At 47.6% G+C, this 20,008-nt stretch overlaps 1 protein-coding gene across 1 annotated transcript in view; it reads right to left on the reverse strand.

Annotated features, from left to right (window-relative positions):
- Nucleotides 1–5,678: 5,678 nt before the first annotated feature.
- LOC115322680 overlaps nucleotides 5,679–20,008 on the reverse strand; it is a 42,196-nt gene continuing 27,866 nt past the window's right edge. The window contains exons 5-8 of the mRNA XM_040206577.3: nucleotides 16,345–16,535; nucleotides 8,102–8,170; nucleotides 7,661–7,709; nucleotides 5,679–6,850 (exon numbers count right to left, since the gene is read on the reverse strand). Coding sequence (XP_040062511.2) covers nucleotides 5,679–6,850; nucleotides 7,661–7,709; nucleotides 8,102–8,170; nucleotides 16,345–16,535 — 1,481 coding nt within the window. The remainder of the gene's footprint in view (nucleotides 6,851–7,660; nucleotides 7,710–8,101; nucleotides 8,171–16,344; nucleotides 16,536–20,008) is intronic.

Genomic DNA, 20,008 nt, shown 5'->3' on the forward strand with positions numbered 1-20,008 from the left:
AGTTGGCGCATTTAAAGGGCGTAAACACACATACCAGGCGCACAAGGAGCAAATAAATTGGTATGTCGCGAAAAGCTTAACGACGGAGGATGTGTAGGATTCTGGTGAAACATCAAACTTAACTCACCATTAACATGTTTAACCTCGGCAGGTCCCTGCTTTCGATTTCACGGAGGAGATTTGACGATTCAGTAAGCTTGTCAGTTACCTGTCGACAAAAACGCATACGCGAGGCGAAAGTTGAGGCTCGGACACTCTCTAACAGGTAAGGGGAAGACATCAGGGGTAAATTACAAACTCGAATCATACGTCTATTAAAATGTCCCTTACTTTCAGGGATCCATTCTGTCCTTTGCTCACGGGTGAGATCAGGTATGACGCGCGTTTGTCTAGTAAACTTGTGATTAATAGACTTGTGGCTTAATAACCTTGCGGTCAAAGTTTGTGATCTTTGTCAGAGTCCAGATACATTCAGATCGGGACAATTGAGAACAAATTGCGAGGTATTTCGTGCACCTCGTAGTTAGTAAAAATAAGAATATTGTTCCAATTACAAGGTGGTTTAGCGTCATCAATACGCCCTAAATTAGTACAATTTATGAAGACTTGAAGCGCGTGTGAAGCGCGGGGGTGGGCTCAAGTTACTACCCGTGCAGAAGGCGCGAGGCTGCCGAAGCGAAATCGCCGATGATAAGAATATCACCGGCGTTCTTGCTTCGCTACAGCCTCGTGCCTAATGCACGAGTGCCAACTTATGCACACACCGCGTTTCAAACCGTCTTCAAATGAACTGATTTAGGGAGTTTCGATGACGCTCAGCAAGTTTGTAATTTGAGCGAAATGTTCGTTTTACTAAACAAGAAGATAATTAGTAAGTTTTAGCTAAATCATTAGCTAATTAGTATTTCTTTGCAATCCATAACATCCGCCCTGGTTGGCAGTTCCTTTCCAAACAAAGGCAGTTTTTTCCTCAATCGCATCTATTGGTATTATTTTTGAAGTCTGCGTTAGAACACCTGGTATATTATAGAAGTTCAGTGTATCTAGGAAACATCCTCAAAAAATTATTTTGTGGGTGAACGACGTTCTCAAACATCAGTATCGTTTCCAATTCAAAATGTGTCTTGCGCTGTTAACACTGCGCTGAAAAGGCTGTTTCTGTTCTTTGGGGAAAGTTTATTTCATTAAACACTGTCAGATTCAAGCACTCAGAACCTTTTATGGTGGTTCTGTAACTTTTCATTTCACAATCTTGGTTTGGGAAATTTATCAGTTTACACCAACGAGGTAGAAGGTCTTAGGGGAATAAACTGGTATCTCGCTCACCAAGCAAAAGTGACCCCCACATGGCTGCCGCCACGATGTACAATTTTGACTAGACACGTGACCGTGCCAAATCCTGAGGCTTTTACACAAAACTGAGCCGAGATTTGTATTGCGAACGCTTTAAAAACATTATGAACAATCTTTATTTTTTCAATACTAATAGCCCCAGAAATCAGCGTCCAGCGCCGATAAAAATCGAAAATACAGAGCCTCGGCTGACGGCATACAACGGAGGCATTGCGAAGTTTCCCGATATTTTGTCGCACATTTTGTACTTAAAACAAACGGAACATAACTTATCTCGTTGATACGGTTATTAAAGATTATTAAGCAATTATTTGTGTGCATTACTTCGTTAAAGTCTAGACGTAAAACTATAAGGTCACGTGTCTAGTTGTAAAAAATGTTCAACATCGCGGCGGCCAACTGGGGGTCATTTTCAGCTGTTAGTTCATCGCTTTAAGGCCCTCTACATTGTTGGTTTATAGAAGCTTGCTAGTCCTAAGTGACCCAAGTACGGAAGCACGAAACGCCATTCAACATGAAGCTTGTTTTGTTTTTTTTTACAACAAACTTATAAAGGGACCATAGAATGAATTTCCGGATGTGACAAATTGGGATTTTCTAATCGCATATCGTTTAGTGCGCCAAAATAAAACTAGTGCACGAAGGCAGAAAGCCTCAAGACTGCTTTTCAGAACCAAAATTTGAAAAAAGCAATTGCTGCAGAAATCACTATCGTTTGTTGTCAATGGATTGCATTCGTCTAGGGCACGCTCAAGGACGATATTAAAGACGACGTCTAGGACGATCTCTAGGACGACCTCTAGGGTGATCTCAAGGACAACCTCTAGGACGACCTCAAGGATGGCGTCTAGAAAAACCTTCAGGACGATCATAAGGACGACCTTTAGGACGACCTCAAGGGCGACCTCTGAGACAACCTCAAGGACGACGTCGTTAACGACGCCATAGAAGACGTCGTCCTCTAGAAAGTTGTCCTTGATGACGTCCAGGCGACTTCTAGGACGGCGTCGAAGACGTTGTCTGGGGTGAGCTCCAGAACGACCTCTAGGACGACGCCTTAGACGACCTCTAGAACGACGTCAAGGTCGTCAGGTCCTTTGAAGAGGGTTCGAATATGAAGCAGTGTAAGAATGTGATATGAAGGGTCTGCTGCGCATTAGGAGGCCATAAAGTACAAAAACTCCGGAGGGCAGCTAAAAAATGCTATCGCATAATTGTGAAGACTATTTCGTACATCCTTGCCTTCGATAGCTGTCCGCCTTTTTACTGTGATGCATCCGCGGCGCCCAAGTACGTCAGCCGAGCCTAGCTCATAGATTGGACACGAGCACTGCGTAACTCTGACGTATGCGTTCGTCAACAATCAATCCGTCTACGACTATTTTGAATTCGCGCTTGTGGCCAACGAATACGGTGACGGCACTTATGAACACTTGAGAATGACAGGTTCCATGGTGTGCTTTGAAAACATGTAGGAAGCTTGGGTTCATCACCTCCGGTTCCAATGCACGTCACGAACACGTGATTTTTCATTTCGCTTTTGAGTTAGGATTAAAGCTAAGGAGGAAGAAGTTGAAAAAGTGAAAGCCGTTTACAACTCCCTGTAACGCCGAATTGGAGCGCAGCTCCTGAGGAGGAGGAGTCAAGGGTACTGAGGGGAGGGTAGACCCCTCCTCCTTCTCCTCCTCCTCCTCCCCTCATTCTTTAATATGCTCCGGGGGGGTCACGTGACCTCGGGGTCACGTGACCTTCAAGGGGTCACATGGCGGTCACTTTGGGGGTCACGTGACCTTGAGGTGACCTTGGGGGGGGGTCACGCGATCTTGGGGTGGCCTTGGGGTCACGTGACCTTGGGATGACCTTGGTTACGCCGACGGCGACGCCACTCAAGCCGGAAACGGGCGCCTAAGAGCTGTGCTCTAAGCGGAATCACGTGACCTTAGGGGTCACGTGACCTTGGGATGACCTTGATTACGCCGACGGCAACGGCGACGGCGACGCCGCTCAAGCTGGAAACGGGCACCTAAGAGCTGCGCTCTAAAAGTGAAAGCCGTTTACAACTCCCTGTAACGCCAAATTGTATTGGTGGACCACCAATACAAAGTTGCAACCATTAGCTCTTGTTGTAAATCATATTTTGTTCGAACTGCATTAGAATGGAACATGCTTAACGGAAATGTGTTTCCATCTGTGTTTTCAGCTGAACTGTTCTTTGTAAACCTCTCCCTGCAATAATGACTCCAAGGCGATGCAGGTAACCTCAATAAATAAATAAATAAATTAGAGCGCAGCCCTTGAGGAGGAGGAGGGAAGAGTACTAAGGGTCACGTGTTCTCGGGGGGGGTGGGGGTACTCACGTGATGTCGGGGGGGGGGGGTCACGTGACCTGGGGGATCACGTGACTCCCTAGGTCACGTGACCCCCGGAGAAATTTTTCCGCTAGATGTAATGGGGAAATTTTTCCGCTAGATTTAGCGGGGAAATTTTTCCGCTAGATTTAGCGGGGAAATTTTTCCGCTAGATTTAGCGGGAAAGTTTTCCGCTAGATTTAGCGGGGAAATTTACCCATAATGCACCGCGCGGTTACGCCGACGGCGACGGCGACGCCGCTGAAGCCGAAAACGGGCGCTTAAGAGCTGCGCTCTAAAATCATTTCGTAGTCCCTTAAAGGATAAAAGCGGAATTTTTCTCTCATTCTCTCGTTTGCACATCTCATTGACGTTTGATCACAGTATCAAGGGTATCGCAGAGTTGACACATGCAGTCATAAAGATTAGCCACGGTGGCGATATTTAAATGCGGCTCCTAGATGGGAATATGCTAGATTTGGCTCTGGACAGTCAACGCCCCGACCAGCATTCGAGGAAGGCTCGTGTCAAATCACTGCACGACGGGAATAACCCCCCCCCCCCCCCCCCCCCGACGTTTGGAGCTCAGGGCGTGCACTGTTTTGCTAACGCCGACGCGGGGCAGGTCACGTGGTCTATAGTTCCGCCGCATCCTGAGGTGACGAACGCCGCTCATTTGGCTGTATATCTTTCTACAATTTATATATAGCGTGTAGAGCCAACTTAAGCCGCGTTTCATTGGTTATGAGCGTAACGGATGGAATCTAAAGGGTATGTACTGAAACAGCAGATCTCCCCACATGGCACTTTTAAGGACTTTAAGGGGAGTCCTAATCGAGTGGCCGTGGCATTGCACAGGATACCGGGAAGTGAGTTTTGCTTACATACACCTCGAAATAGAAAGAAAAAAAAACTTGGGGGGCGCTTAAGCTTCGCCTTTAAGAAAGGAACGCGATAGCGTCATCGGGCCCCGTTCGCAAAGCCTTCTCATATGAACCCGCGCTCGTTCCCAAGCCGTGCAAGTGTGTATGCATGGCCTAGTTGGTAGCGTCATGTGCCACGTGACGTCACGTGTGAAGTAAGACGTGGCGTCACACGTCAGAGTTGCGGGTTGTTTGAATTTCTCTCGCGAGGTTATGCGGCGTGACGCCATGTGTCACGTCACACGTGGCTCTCGCGTCATGACCCTATCGACCAATCAGAATGTTCCGGTCCCGCCGAATCTGACAACGACGCTGACGCCGAATTTTCTGCGACACGAAGTCCTTAATGCTATCGCGTTAAAAAGCGTCTGGGAACACAGTCCTGGCGGAATTCTTAATGACGTACCTTTTGGGGATACCCCGCAGCAATGGCGGCTCCGATCGTTTTTTTGACGGTTTCTATACGGCCATCCGGTTTTGCAGCTACCAACTGAAATACGTTGTGATCGTCATCGTCATTACCTTCATTGTCGCCACTGTCACAATTACAGGGTCTGGAACGCGTCTTCGATCGACTGGGGTGCTAAGCATCCTATCCCACTGATACACCAAAGGGGTCCCAAGTGGCAACAGATGTCGTCACAGGAGATGGGTTGTCATGTCGTCGGATGTCGCGATCCTGGCGGTTGGGGCGATAAGTGGCGGCAAAAAGTAGTGAACGCGAGTGTCGCTCTCGTCACCACGTTGCAACTCCTGACTGCAGAAGCTTCCGTGGACCGTAACGCTGGTCAGCGACCTACAGGAGAACAGGTTTCTGCCACGTCTACCACCGATGCTGTAACACCGCCAGGATCGTGGCCGGTGACAACACGAAGCTTCTACGACGTCATCAGGTAAAAATCGATTGACCAATTTTTAGGATGCGGTAAACACACCAGTCAAAAACGCGCTCCAGGCGCCATACTTCGGCTGGTGCGTACAGTGTACATAAACCGCCCATGTATCCAAAAAGGTACCAAAATAGCAGTTAGCAAAAGGGGTTAATTATCAGGCTTTATCGGTATTTACCTAAAACACAGAACCCCGCTAATAAACCCAAAATGCTTAAACCGTCAATTTGAATAAGAAAACGACGTTCATCGCTCACCTTCCCCTTTACGTCAGATATGTTGAGCTTGGTCATATTGACCGCTCGCACTTTTCGTTCAAGAGTGGGCAGGTCAGGCACAAACTTCTCGAGCGAGCCGTTCGCCAGATCCTGCAGTGCTCGATCCAGTTCTTTGGTCACCTTAATAGGAAGACTCTTGGTGTCGTCAAAGAGCCACGAGAAGTTCTTGGCGCTCGGAACGACCAAATTAAATAGCTCGATGACGGTGTTACTACCGATCAAATTGAAGGCACTGAGGTCCTTGTCACCGCATTCGCTGAACCGGCGTAGGATCTCGGTGACCTTGGTGGGAGTCATCACTTTAGCGAGTCCCTTGGAAACCGTAACGTTTGAACTTGCGGCTAGTTGCAACAGTTGGGGTTCAGCTTTTGGTGCCCTATCTGACCTGACCTCTGCTGACACAGACATTCCCGTCCTCAGCAACCAGAGATCGCTGAAGACTCTATGTCCCACGGGCCAGACTAGCCAAGACTTCCCCTTCGTCGTCCAAGCCTTCGACGCCTCCTGGTAGGACCCGCCCAGTCCAGAAGAAATCGTGCTGAACCTTCGACCCTCTAAACTGTCAGGCCATGTCGGCCGCCAGGGCTGGTCCAGAAGAACACGTGACTGGGATTCTTCTGTTTTCCTCACCAGAATCATGACGCCTCGCACGAGCGTCTGGACCTCAGGTTGTCTCAGGTCGCTCACGATGTCGCAGAGGGTTCGCTGTCCCACAAAGCCGAGGCACAGCGCGAATGTCGACGTGATCATGGGCAGCAGGAAGGTAATTGAGAACAGAAAGACACCGACAGTGATGAGGTGAGAGCAGTCAGTGTTGTTCGCGATGATGATGCACCATAGGCCCGTAAGGTAACAGACGAGCGCTGCGCTCAACACGACCAGGATGAACACCGACAGCGCAATGTATAAGTCACCGTAGTGAGCTGACTTGTCGAGTGTCTTGCGAACCGGTTCGAAGAAGGCGTCTGCCTTGTCCTGGCTAGCAAAAGATTCAAAGACGAAGACGTCGTTGATGGTCGACAGGCCTTTGCCCACAGTCTTGATGACGTTTTTAGCGCCTGCACATTTAATTTTAACTCGGTAAGTTTTCAGACGAGATGCACCAGTCATAACCCTGTTTTAGAGCAAGTTTTTGCGCAGAGAAAGGTAAAAGCTCAAGCTGGTAGCGTTGGCAGTTGCCGTTGCTGAGCTGTATCTTGTCTGTTTCAGCAGAGATACAGTTCAGGTGCGTGCTTGAGCAGTAAGCTTGAGCTTGCACATTTCGGTGTGGAACCCCCCCCCCCCCCCCAATCTTAAGCATACAATAAAAAAGACGTAGGACCCTATACTCGCCAAAAAAAGTTTAAGCCGAAAATGTATAAAAAAAACATTAAATCTTTTTTTTTTTTTACTGCACCAATAACGTACGGATTCCCAAACCCTCAATCTTCCTTAAACTTCAGTGCTAGCGGGCCGGACCAGATGTCAAAGTTTAAGAACAACTCGTTATCTTGTTTAAAACTAGTTATATGTGAATTTCCCGAACTTTCAAAAAGAAAGTGAGGCCATTCTCGTTAGTTTGCGCCATCCAGCTTCATGTATTCCTGGGATCTGTCGATCACCACATTACACTTAAAAATCTCCCGAGAAATGTCTTATAACTTTTGAATTAGATAAAAATGTGTTCTGAAACTAGCATATGGTTCGGGCCGCTAGCGTATACATTTGAGAGGAAACTGAACGGTGAACCACGCGTAGATTATTGTCGCGATGACAAAAAAACTAGTTTGTTCATTCAGCACCAAACTCAATTTTCATTAAAAAAAGTTTGAATTTGTGAAGAACTAAGTGCCTTAAGTCCCACCAAGGAAACAAACGACAAAAGTTACCTTCAACAACTGGATCAATAATTTTTGTAAGGGCGTTCTGAACCGTGTCCTGTAAAGAGCGGAGCGAAATCGGTAAATACAGAAATCTCAACATCAGCTTATGCAAGTAGCACACGCGCACGAGAGGAAACGTATAAATCTGTTAAATCCAGCGGATGTCCGACCTAGTGCTTCACCCCAGTAAAGACGGTCAAGTAAGGCATAGCACATAGCAGCGTTTGGTGATTTATTTAAAATAGATTCAGGTCATTTGGTCCATGCTGTAATGGAGAAAACGGAACGAGCCATGATCCCCCAGTGGACAGAAATTGCATATATGGCTCCGATAAACAAACATTTTCTTTTTCCAATAAAAACCAACTTTTACAAAAATAATAACTAACGTCAAAAACGTGAATTGTTGTACCCGGGCTATTAAACATGTTACGATGATGGGATTACCCGTAAGTTGACGGCAGTAGAAACGTCCTCAATGGGACTCTTGGCGCTGTCAAAGTCTGAGGTATTAACCTGAGAGGGAAACAGAAAATGTCATGTCATTCTATTCTTATGCACAACGATTTTATACTTATAGCAGGGTCTAGAACTATATAACGAAGGGTTCTGGTAAATTACTAACGGACAAATTCGTCTTCCCTCCACTGGTTCGTGAGATTTTATCGAGGTGATACTGGAAAACATTTTCCCGACGTTCTGCTATACACCTTTCAATCGACCATCAACCAGGTGAACAATGTTGAGTAACTAGGCTGTAATTTGAGCATCCAACGAAAGAACCACCCAACCATTCTCTAACCAATAAATATAGGAGAGAAGGAGAACATTTGAAACTTTAGGATGGTAACCCGGGTTAAGAAAGAGTTCGAAGAGAAAGAGATGGAAGTTTCTTGAAACAGACAAATCGGGGATGTTTGCTGTCCTGCCTTCCAATAAGTTTCAGTATAAATGTAACCTCGCTGTTTCTGGATTGAGACATTCTCCTTCTCTTCCTTGTCGTCGTCTGTCAGTACCACGGTCTCGGGTTTTTCGCTAAAATGTTTGATATACACCAGCTCACTTGTGCCCTTACATTCTGCTCAGGAAAGAGAGGTCGGTACCAAGGGGGAAGAAGAGTGAGAGTGGTCTGAAGGGCACCCTCTTGGGGGGGGGGGGGGGGGGGGGGGGGGGGAGAGGCCATGAAACAAGTGTTTCCAAGATTCACTCTTATTTTTTGCAAACGACCGGAGATGGCGCATCGTGACTTGAGCTCAAGGAACTGTTCTCATTCGCGCACACATTTTCAAGTCCGCGCGGCGTGCGACTGCGCCTACGCGGGAACCCTGAACCGAGAGCGCCTCTGTCGGGAGATACGTGAAGCCTAGGTAAAATTTCAGCCCCCTTTCCGGCCTTGTTCAAGCACCTCTATCTTAGAATTTTACTGTACTCGTTACAAGTAATCAAATTACTAGTAATCGATAATTTTTGTAATTTTGTACTTGAGTGCCTTTATTGGCGAATGATCACAAAAACAATCTGATTTCTTTTGAAAGAATCAAGCTTGCTTACAACAATCACTAATTTTACCTACCTTTTCTAATGGCGCCCTTTGCTTTGACACTTGACAACCATACAAAAAAAACTTTCGCCCATTAATACATTAGACCCATGTTGTTGTACAAAAAAAAAAAGCTATCTTCCAACTCTGGTCTAAAAACATGCTTTTTGTGCAAGGCTCGTCAAATTATGAGGCACTGGAGAAATGCAGCATTCTGCGTTAAGTCCTTATTTCGAACTCTTTTTGTTTGCCTTCCGCCCATTGAAAAGCATGCGGGAAGGGCCTTAAGGCGCGACCACATTGGCGTTTCGGAGGCCTGCGGCGCGACGGTCGTCGCTGCCGGTTGCCGGCGGAAACCAGTTTTCGGCTTCAACGTCACGACGTGCGGCGCCGCACACCCAACCGCTCCGTGCGCGGTTCAGAGCTTGACGCCGCACGCCGCAGAAGAGAGGAGCCAATGGGAGGTGGCGTAGATAGTGACGTCGCGATGCCATGGCAACGCTCAAGCCGGTCCTCGGCGCCTCTCGAAGCGAAGGACGTGTTTGGTGTCGTCTGCTCCCCCTATTTCCCCCCGATGCCTTCCCCAACGGAGCGGTTCCTTGAAACTAACCAATTCGGAATTACAAGTGAGTTTCTCCGTGGCACTTGTTGCATGTCGTCTCTGTTGTGACGGATGTCGTGTTGATTTGGTGACACTTTCGAAAGTAGCCTTTATCTCTGGCGCGCCGCCGGGGCAGCACAGCCCCGGCGGCGCGCCAGACCTCTCCTGTCCTTCGGTGTTTCGGTAGAACCAACCCGGCCGGACCCAAAACCTGCGCCTCCTTCCCTTCAGAGCGCGGCGACGTCGCAAGATCAACGAGCAGGTTAGGATAATCACATTCACGCTGATCACCAGCTCATTATGAACTCTTACCGTCTAGACAGCGAGTGCGGAACGGAAGAATCTAACGAAGAGCAGACGACGAAAGAGCGGGAAATCCGACGGGAGGCGCGATCGCGGGAACTGGCGGGAACCAGTGCTGTCACGTGACGCTGCAAAACGGAGGCCAATGTGGACTCCTCGCGTTGGGACGCCGGACGGCGGTACCGCCCGGCGGCGCCGCCCGGCGGCGCCGTTCACGCTAGTGTGGTCGGGCCTTTAGAACCCACCTGGTATCGCTGTGCCGCAGCGTTCTTCCGCAACATAAAGTTTATCTGCTTTCATCGTAGTCACCATGGCAACAAACGTCGAATGAATGGAAGCACGCGCGGTACCGCCGCGTGAAGCCAGCATCGGCAAACGCCATTATACGAACGCCATCTGCTAGCCAAAGCCGGTGCGCCGCTGGCAAAGAGGACGAGGTTGAGACACGCCGACGGCGAGTGAGCAAGCAACAGTACCGCGGGACGACTGCAACGGGGGCACTTATTGGGATCAAAGGCGCGAAATAAGCAAGAACAATTTTTGTTTGAATCATAACGCACAATATCCAAGTTCCACATACTTTTGCTGGGTCTTTCCTGTGAACTTTTTACAGAGACACGGGGTGCCGCATTCAGAAAAGAGCTCCGTTTGCAAAATATGAGGGCCCTGAAAAGGGCCGTTTAGACCGCTACCAAAACATATATAACTGACGTAACGAGCACTTGACAAGCGGTTGGCGCAAAGGTCGTCTTTATGTACGCGGGCGGGCGACGGGCTCAGCGCAGCGGGTCACTCTAAGTCACCGGGGTCGTCAGAATCCTCGTCCTCCGCACTATAGAGAAGGTCCCTGTTTGCGTCGGGGCTGTATAGATTTTGGCGGCCGCGGCGACGAACGACTGGAATCTAGCAGTTTTTCCGCGCGCCTTCTCTCTCCGTAAAACCATGAACTTTGCAAGGTGACCAGTGAAATGGTGGCTCTCGCGCCGTCCAGATGGAAGAGAGTTTTTGACGTGAGCCCTGCACTCCCAGGAGACTTGGAAGAAGAAAGTGATGTCAACGACTAGAGCGAACGCAGATTGCATGTTGACAGGTGAAAACATCATCAACATCCAATCTGCATTTCCTGCGTTATTGACGTCACTTCCTTCTCCCTAGTCTCCTGGGAGTTCAAAACGTGCAACATAGCCCCCCAGGTGCCCTCCACCGTATTGGTGTGCGCACCAGTGTTCGGGTCGACAAAGTGCAGCTTATGGTTAACGGTGGGATGCGTAAAGTGAGCGTCATCTGCAAGCTTGCGATAGCCAGCCCAACAATCGGTGACTATTCTTGTTCCACGGCGGACCCACTTGGCTATTAGCCCTAGCAGGGTTTTTGCATCACGGGTCTCACCGGGAACAAGAAAGCAGCCCCCGCTGCCACGCTCCACACCACCGAAAACCCACTGGCCAGGCCTTAAATACTCGCGATGGTACTTTCGCCGCCCGAACATAATCTTGTCTAGTTCTATAGTCACGCCTTCGCCGCCAATCATCTCTGAATTCGTAAGGACGGCATTTACCACAACCTCCCGACAAAGGCTCGTCAAATCAGTTATTGTCTTGCGACATCAGTCTCCCGCTGAATGACGGCGCACGGTAAGTTCTGGCACCAAAGGTAGATGATCTTTATGAGTTGGGGAAGCGTCAGGTGCTATCCCTCGAAAAAGGAACTGCTCCGTACCGCGACCTCGCCCCGGCACTGAACCTTGACCGGCTTCCTCTTGGGCACTTCACGAGTCATCCACACACCGTACCTCCACGAATAACCATTCGCAGATCAAGCGCGGACTTGCAGCGTCATCGCAGCTTGGCACTCTGGGCACGCAAACGAACCCAGGAGAAGGTTCATGCCCTGAAGCAAATTAATTGCTTCAAGAGGGTCTTTCATGGCGTCATGAAGACGGCACAAGTTAAACGCCATGGCACTGCGACACTCGCCTCTGGAAGAATAAAGCGCCGAGGGGGCTAAACGAGCCGAACTGCGCGCTTTTTTGCATTTATTATTTTTATTTGATCCGCCATTTTATACCTCGTGACACCATTCTAACAAACTCATTGGTTAATCGGTCGGAACATGTCATCGCGTGACAAAACAAACGCCAATCGTATGACCAGAACGGTTTCCACGGTCGGCATCGTTACAAAGAAGAGAACAGTCGGACCCAACAAAACAAAATAAAATAACAAAGTGAATAAAAAAAAATAAGAACGGAGCCTTTCTCGGGCGGCGTGTTCTTTGATGAGAGGTGTTGCTCGCAATGTTAGTTGTTTGTTTTCTTTTTTGTTTATTTAGCCTAGAGGATGCCACGACTTCTATTTAAGGCTGATTTGTTAATTCAACAAACAACGCGTTAGAACGAAGGACGGAAGGAGTCATGGCGTCATAATTCGACGTAGTCTAAAACAAAAGTAGGAATGCACAATATATACCGTACTCGCCCCAAGACCGTTATACACCGCACTCGGCGAGGCCTCATGACGCCGCCGACGACCGTATTCTATTTATTTTGAATCTTTAGATTTTTTTATCGCGACGACTACTCCACCGTACCTGAGAGTTTCCAGCGGAGGCCCGGCAGTTTTTAATAGTTATTATTATTGTCGTTTGAAGGGCACTCTTCGTATGCTGCTTCGTTCCTGAAGCCACAAAAATATGGGCGAAAAAAGTTTGCGCCACGTATAAAAATATATAAAAAGTTTAGTTCATGGTCGGATTAGTATGTAGATACAATTAGTCCAAAAAATTAGTCCAATAATAATTCGTCTAAAGAATTAGATTTGTTATTAGCTTTTTTTTGCGTGCATGCGTGAAGTACAACATCCAACGAGAAGACATGAGAAGAACGCTGCAACTGCTGGACCAAAATAGGCCATTTATTGTCACCAAAATCCTGGGCCGGAGAACACTTGGCGGTATCAGTGTATCGTTTTGCAAGCGCTACAAAAACACGTCGAGGACACTGGACTTTTGGACCAACTTTGAGTGCGTACGCGTGTGATGTGTGTGTATGCCATTCTTTCTTTTTAGATTGTAGGCGCGAAAAATCCAAACGGACTAGGGCCTGAGTAATGCAGGGTTGTTACTCAGGCCCTAGTCAGTGTGGATTTTTCGCGCCTGTATTCTGGACAGAAATTATGTTTTTATGGCGTCAGGAACGAAGCTGCAGCATACGAAGAGTATCCTTCAAACGACAATAATAATAGTTATTAAAAACTTCCGGACCTACGCTGGAAACTCTGAGTCACGGTGGAGTGGTCGTCGCGATAAAAAATCTAAAAAAATAAAATAAATAGCCTTACGGACGTTGGCGACGTCATGAGGCCTCGTCGAGTGCGGAGTATAACGGTCTTGGGCATACAGTATGATTGTGTGTTCTTACTTTTCTTTTCATTTAGACTACGTCGAATTCTGACGCCAAGACTCCCTCCCTCCTTCGTTCCAACGCGTTGTTTCTTATTGATCGAATTAAGATTTCAGCTTGAAATAAGGGTTGTGGCATCCTCTAGAGGAGGTAAAGAAACAAAAAAGAAAACAAACAAGGAACATTGCGAGCAACACCTCTCATCTAAGAACACGCCGCCCGAGAACGGCTCCCTTCTTATTTATTTTTTAATTTGTATTCGCTTTGTTACTTCATTTTGTTGTTGGGTCCGACTGCTCTCTTCTTTGTAACGATGCCGACCGTGGCCACCGTTCTGGTCATACGATTGGCTCTTGTTTTGTTACGGGATGCTGTGGTCCAACTGATTAACCAATGAGTTTGTAAGAATGGTGTCACGAGGTATAAAATGGCGGATCAAATACAAATAATAAATGCAAAGAAGCGCGCACTTCCCCCTCATCACGTTATTCTTTTAGAGGCCAGCCGCGCAGTGCCATACCGGGGAAGTTGTGCCGTTTTCATGACGCCATGAAAGACCCTCTTAAAGCAATTAATTGGCTTCAGGGCATGGGCCTGCTCCTGGGTTCTCATGAATATCATCTACCTATGGTGCCAGAAACTACTGTGCGCCGTCATTCAGCGGAAGACTGATGTAGCAAGTAAGACAATAACTGATTGAACGAGCCTTTGTCGGGAGGTTGTAGTAAATGCCGTCTTTACGCATTCAGAGATGATTGGCGGTGAAGGCGCAACTGAAAAACTAGACGAGAGTATGTTCGGGCGGCGAAAGTACCATCGCGGGTATTTAAGGCCTCACCAGTGGGTTCTCGGCGGTGTGGAGCGTGGCAGCGGGTGCTGCTTTCTTGTTCCCGTAGAGACCCGTGACGCTAAAATCTTGCAAGGGCTAATAGCCGAGTGGGTCCGTCCTGGAACAAGAATAATCACTGACTGTCGGGCTGGTTATCGCAAGCTTGCAAATGACGCTCGCTTCGCGCACCTCACCGTCAGCCACAAGCTGCACTTTCTCGACCCGAACACTGGTGCGCACACCAATACGGTGGAGGGCACCTGGGCCCACATCAAAAACTCTCTTCCATCTGGACGGCGCGAGAGCCACCATTTCACTGGTCACCTTCCAAAGTTCATGTTTTGGAGGAGAGAGAATGCGCACGGAAACACTGATAGATTCCAGTCGCTCGTCGCCGCAGCCGCCAATATCTACAGCCCCGACGCTGACAGGGACCTTCCCTATTGTGCGGAGGACGAGGATTCTGACGGCCCCGGTGACTTCGAGTGATGCTGAGCCCGTGGCCCGCCTGCGTGCATAAAGACGACTTATGCGCCAACCGTTTGTCAAGCGCTCGTTACGTCAGTCGGCTCTGGTAGCGGTCTAAACGACCCTTTTCATGGCCCCCATATTTTGCAGCTATTTTCTGAACGCGGCATTCCGTGTCTGTAAAAAGTTCACAGGAAAAACCCAGCAAAGGTATGTGGTCCCCAACTTGGACATGGAGTGTTATGATTGAAATAAAATTGTTCTTGCTTATTTCGCGCCTTTGATCCCAATAAATGCCGCCGCTGCAGTCGTCCCGCGGTGCTGTTGCTTGCTCAATCGCCGTCGGCGTGTCTCAGCTTCATCATCTTTGCCAGCGGCGCACCGCCGGAGGCAGCCGATCTGACACACCGTGTTCGGCTTTGGCTAGCAGATGGCGTTCGTAAAATGGCGTCAGCTGTTGCTGGCTTCACGCGGCGGTACCTGGCGTGCTTCCATTCATTCGGCGTTCGTTGCCGTGGTGACGGCGAGGAAAGCAGACGAGCTTTATGTTGCGGAAGAACGCTGCGGCGCAGCGATACCAGGTGCGTTCTAAGGCCCTTCCCGCATGCTTTTCAATGTGGAAGGCGAACAAAAAGAGTTCAAAATAAGGACTTAACCCAGAAGGCTGCACTTCTCCAGTGCCTTATAATTTGACGAACCTTACACAAAAAACGCGTTTCTTTAGCCTTCCCGCGTCCTGTTTGTTTTTTTATCCGTAACATGGGTCTAAAATATCAAACTGCCAAAAATTTCTCAATCTCCGACAAGTCGATGCGGTCTGCCGAAAATGGCGGATTTAAAAGATGAGTAGTCTTTATTCTGATGATTCTAATCTAAAATTTTACTGCACAAAAGGCCCGTTTTCTAACAGCCAGAAAAATCTGTTGTCTTTAAAATCTGGAGTAATCTGAAAAGTAAAGGTTATTTTCTCAAGTAACGGTCTATTACTCTCCTCTCAAGTAATAATATCAACCTTCATTTCCTTCGCTCCGCAAACAAAACAAATAAGGCAAAAAGCCGCTCAGTTTCACTTGACGTGCGACATGCCCTTGTAGTAAAGTAGTTTAATTCAATACTAAGAAAAACTAAAAATAATACTAAGTGTATTTTATAATTATCTTGACTATGGTCATATCCTCCTCTATACTCACAATGCCTGGCAGTTCGACTACGGAGCCATATAGAGTTACAGGTTGCAGATTTGCAGTGCGAGGATCGCGTAGCACAGAGCATCAAAGAGCCATTTTTCGGGGAACCTGGACGTCAGCGCACAGCTTTTGCAGCGGCGAGGACCCGAAACACACTTGTTCGCTTGGAAGAAGTGTGTTTTGGCGTCTCGCCGCTGCGGGCGCCAGTCACGTGGCTCTCCTCTCGTTCGTTGTCTGCCGCTCCACTTTTTCCATTTCGGAGGCCGCTTCTCGTGGCGATCTGCCAGGTTTTGTCAGGATATAGGAGGCTATGGTAAGGTGTACAAGACGGCGAGTCTTCATACACCGTGACTGGGCCTCACCTCTTGTTTGGTCACGATTTTTAGTTTTGTGACAACTGCGTCAACAAGAAGGCACGACATCGGTAACGGGCACGCCCGTTCGAGTTCGTCAGCCGCGCCACTTGTCCGCCGTTCGATGTCCCGTAGAAGGTTGTTTACGGACGTGACTTGCGCCTTGATCGCTTTCATCTCGCTTGCAATAAGCCGCATATCTACGAGCGAGAAAGAAACAACAAGGATTCTTGGTTCCCTGCAGCGTCCTGCCAACAACACCCGCACGCTCTTCCAGCTCTTATCTCCCAGTCCAAATTTTTCGTTTCATTTCATTTTATTTACCTCAAGGGCACCCAATGCATGCATTACATGAGGAGTGATTAACAAAAAAAAAACCCATATACACATCTTACGTAACAAAAAAGAGAACAAAAGAAACACAAAAAAGTGAAGCGGGATGGCATTCGATAAAGACATGAAGTGATAACAAAACCGACAAAGGTGATCACTAAGACATCATGCAAAAATGGAACTTTCACAATCTCGAGCTACAATGATACAATAAAAAATAAGGCAGGGTCATTAGCTCTGCAATTGTTTACGTTGGTTTCTAAATGAAATGGCATTTTGATTGGTCACGGTTTGGTCCAGTAAACTGTTTTAGTCATCGATGCAAAATGTGAAAGGGGAAGAAAGAAGAGTCAATTAGTGGGGCATTGAAATATTTTGCACGAGTGACCTAACCCAGAGCCTTTTATACTGGGAGAGTTCGGCGGTTCTTTGATCCAACCGCCAGTCTGGCAGCACTGATCAAACAGTCTGGCAACTGTGCGCATCCGCCATGATGTGCCTTGCCGTCTAGCTTGATTGCGCCTTTGCATTTAATTGCATTATAATTATAACCTTAAATTGCAAGCTTCACCCTTGTTTGGTGTAAGGCTGGTGGCGGCTGATAAAACCCGTTTGCCCTACTGACTCGAGCCGGCAGTCGGCTCGCTAGAGTCCATGGAGCGAGAGACGACGATGAAAATGATCGTTCTGCGCTGCGCTCTGCCAGACGTTAGATGAAAAAGAAATGGGGGGCTGCAGTGCCGTTGGGTGCTCGAACAACGCGAAAAAGGGGTTCAGGATGTACCGGTTCCCGCAAGGAAAAGAAAACCGCGCAAGGCACAAGATCTGGGAAACCAAACCAAGAAGGGCTGACTGGAAGCCGAGTTCTCGATTGTGCGAGGTAAGTTTATAATTAGCGTATGATGAACGTAACAAAATGCTTGATTTTTCGACTTTCTCCTTACGCCAACAAAAGCGCAAACGGCAAAACCTACACGTGTATACATCGCATGTCAATGGGGACCCACTCGCCGGGAGGCACATCATGGCGGAAGCGGCGCCCGCTGAGTCCGCTAGACCTAGCGGGCCGTAAGCCCCTCCCACCCGCCGAACTCTCCCAGTATAAAAGGCTCTGACCTAACCTACACTGTAAAAAATTTTCACCCCATTTTACGGGCAAAAGTTGCTGGTTCAATATTGCCGGTATGGTTTGCCGTAATCTAGAAACGGGACTGTCTGTAAAAACAAGGCATATAATTTCGTAAAATGACGAAACGTCCGTAGCTCACTTCACAGACAGTTATCCGTTTTCCATTTTACGGATAAAAGTTGCTGGTTCAATATTGCCGGTATGGTTTGCCGTAATCTAGAAACTGGACCGTCCGTAAAAACAAGGCATATAATTTCGTAGAATGACGGAACGTCTGTAGCCCACATTATGGACAGCTATCCGTAGGAAATGTGAAAGCTATTTGCACTAAATATCGAAGGACTATACCTTTCCGCCTTATAAGGCCAAAGCCTCGTGCCGTCCGTACCCCCTGCACCTTCGATACATCATGCGACTCACCTGGCAGAGCTCTAGATCTGCCAGGGGTGTCACTTGACGTATCGGAGGTGCAGGACTGGTGCGGATGACTCGTAGCTTTGGCCTTATATCATTCGGAAAGGTATAGTCCTTCGTTATTTAGCGCGGACAGCTTTCACATTTCATATGGATAGCTGTTCATAATGTGGGCTACAGACATTTCGCCATTCTATAAAATTATATGCCTTGTTTTTACGGAGAGCCCAGTTCAAAAAGACGTAAAGGTCAAGTGCTTTATTATTTAGTGCAAAAAGTTTCCATATTCAAGCAAGCCTAAGGCACATGAAGCTTTTGGGGTAGATTGGTATGGAGAGTTCATAGCTCCGTCATTTAATATATGAACTTGAATAATCTTTCATCCTCAGCCAAAAAGTTCATGTTTTGCAAAAGAGAAAGAGCACACAACCTGTACTTCTCAATGCCAGGATTTTGTTTGTGTGAGCTCGGCTGTTCCTATAGATGACAGCTCAACAAACGAACCAATTAAGAAGTTTCGCCACAATACCTTTATTGGAAGAAGACATGCCTTGCTTTAACTTTGGAGAAAATTTACATTAGAGTTGTCCTTGTGCTGGCCATTTAGATGCCCCTCCATGCTTGTGCTTGAAGTTGTCATTCAATTGAAGACCTCCTCGGTATCTTCATGGTGCATGTAAGGGCAGCTTGAAATAAAGAGCAGAAGAGGATTTGCATTCAAACACAATCGCAACAAATTGTATACGACATGCATGGTTAAAGTAAGTGAGCAACGTGTTTACCAACTAGCCTATCTCCTACTAAACATGACATATAAAATAAACCCCCCATAAATTGAACCAAAGTAAAAATTTGCATTGATTTGAATACCGAACATATCAAGTGCTTGAGAAATAAAACTAGCCAATTAAAATCGCACAACTATTCAGTGATATTAAGCACATTGGATTGAGCCAGATCTCCCTTAGTATATACAATAGGCTCGCGATAATTCAAACTCGGATATTTAATACTTCTGGTTAAGTCAAACAAAGTTCAGAACTTTGGTTGACCCGCTATGTTTTCAATGTATTCATAAGCCGCCTAACTCGAACGATGTTTTCGTGCATACTTTTTGTTCTCGCAGCACCGTTGAGTGCACTTCTTTCGGAGCACCGGTGCACTGCGGAGAAGCAACACCCATGGAGCTTGCTTCCGCTGGTGTTGCTTTTCCGCAGTGCACCGGTGCTTGGTAAGAAGTTTGTTTAACGGGGTTAAAGCAGAGCAGAACCGTGTATAAACTGTCTTACTAAAAGAGTGCGAGAGATAAAAGGGGAAAGGGCTACCGGCGCTTTCCCCCTTGCTGGAGCGTTAAAGACAGTGAAAGCCCCAGGTGAGACCCTTTGCCGGTGTCCGGTGTAAGCATTGCCCGAACTTCGTTCGTGTTTTGTTCTCCGTTTTAAACTCCCAAACTTAATTAGAGCCACGGGCTTGGATGGCAACAGTCCCCCGGTCATCAAGGCACCGTTGCTCAGTTATACGGTGGACAAATAACGACAGAAAGCATCGAATACTGTCCGAGAGCCTGTGTAGCTTGCACGAAATCCGGCAAGGCAAGTGCGACTGCAGTGTCTTTAAGCTCCATCGCTTTCCACATGACCCCGATTTCCGGCAGTAGTGGCTTGCGTCCCTAAATCAAAAAGACTTCTCCAACGCCATCCTCTCGACTGTGCTCGGAACATTTTGTGAATGGAGTGGGCATCACATTTAACGCTGTACCGTCGATGAACACGGGGTGCGCTCGCGAGGCGTGTGCAA

This window comes from Ixodes scapularis, unplaced genomic scaffold, assembly GCF_016920785.2.
Source record: "Ixodes scapularis isolate PalLabHiFi unplaced genomic scaffold, ASM1692078v2 PGA_scaffold6__148_contigs__length_123643588, whole genome shotgun sequence".
Taxonomy (NCBI): Eukaryota; Metazoa; Arthropoda; class Arachnida; order Ixodida; family Ixodidae; genus Ixodes; species Ixodes scapularis.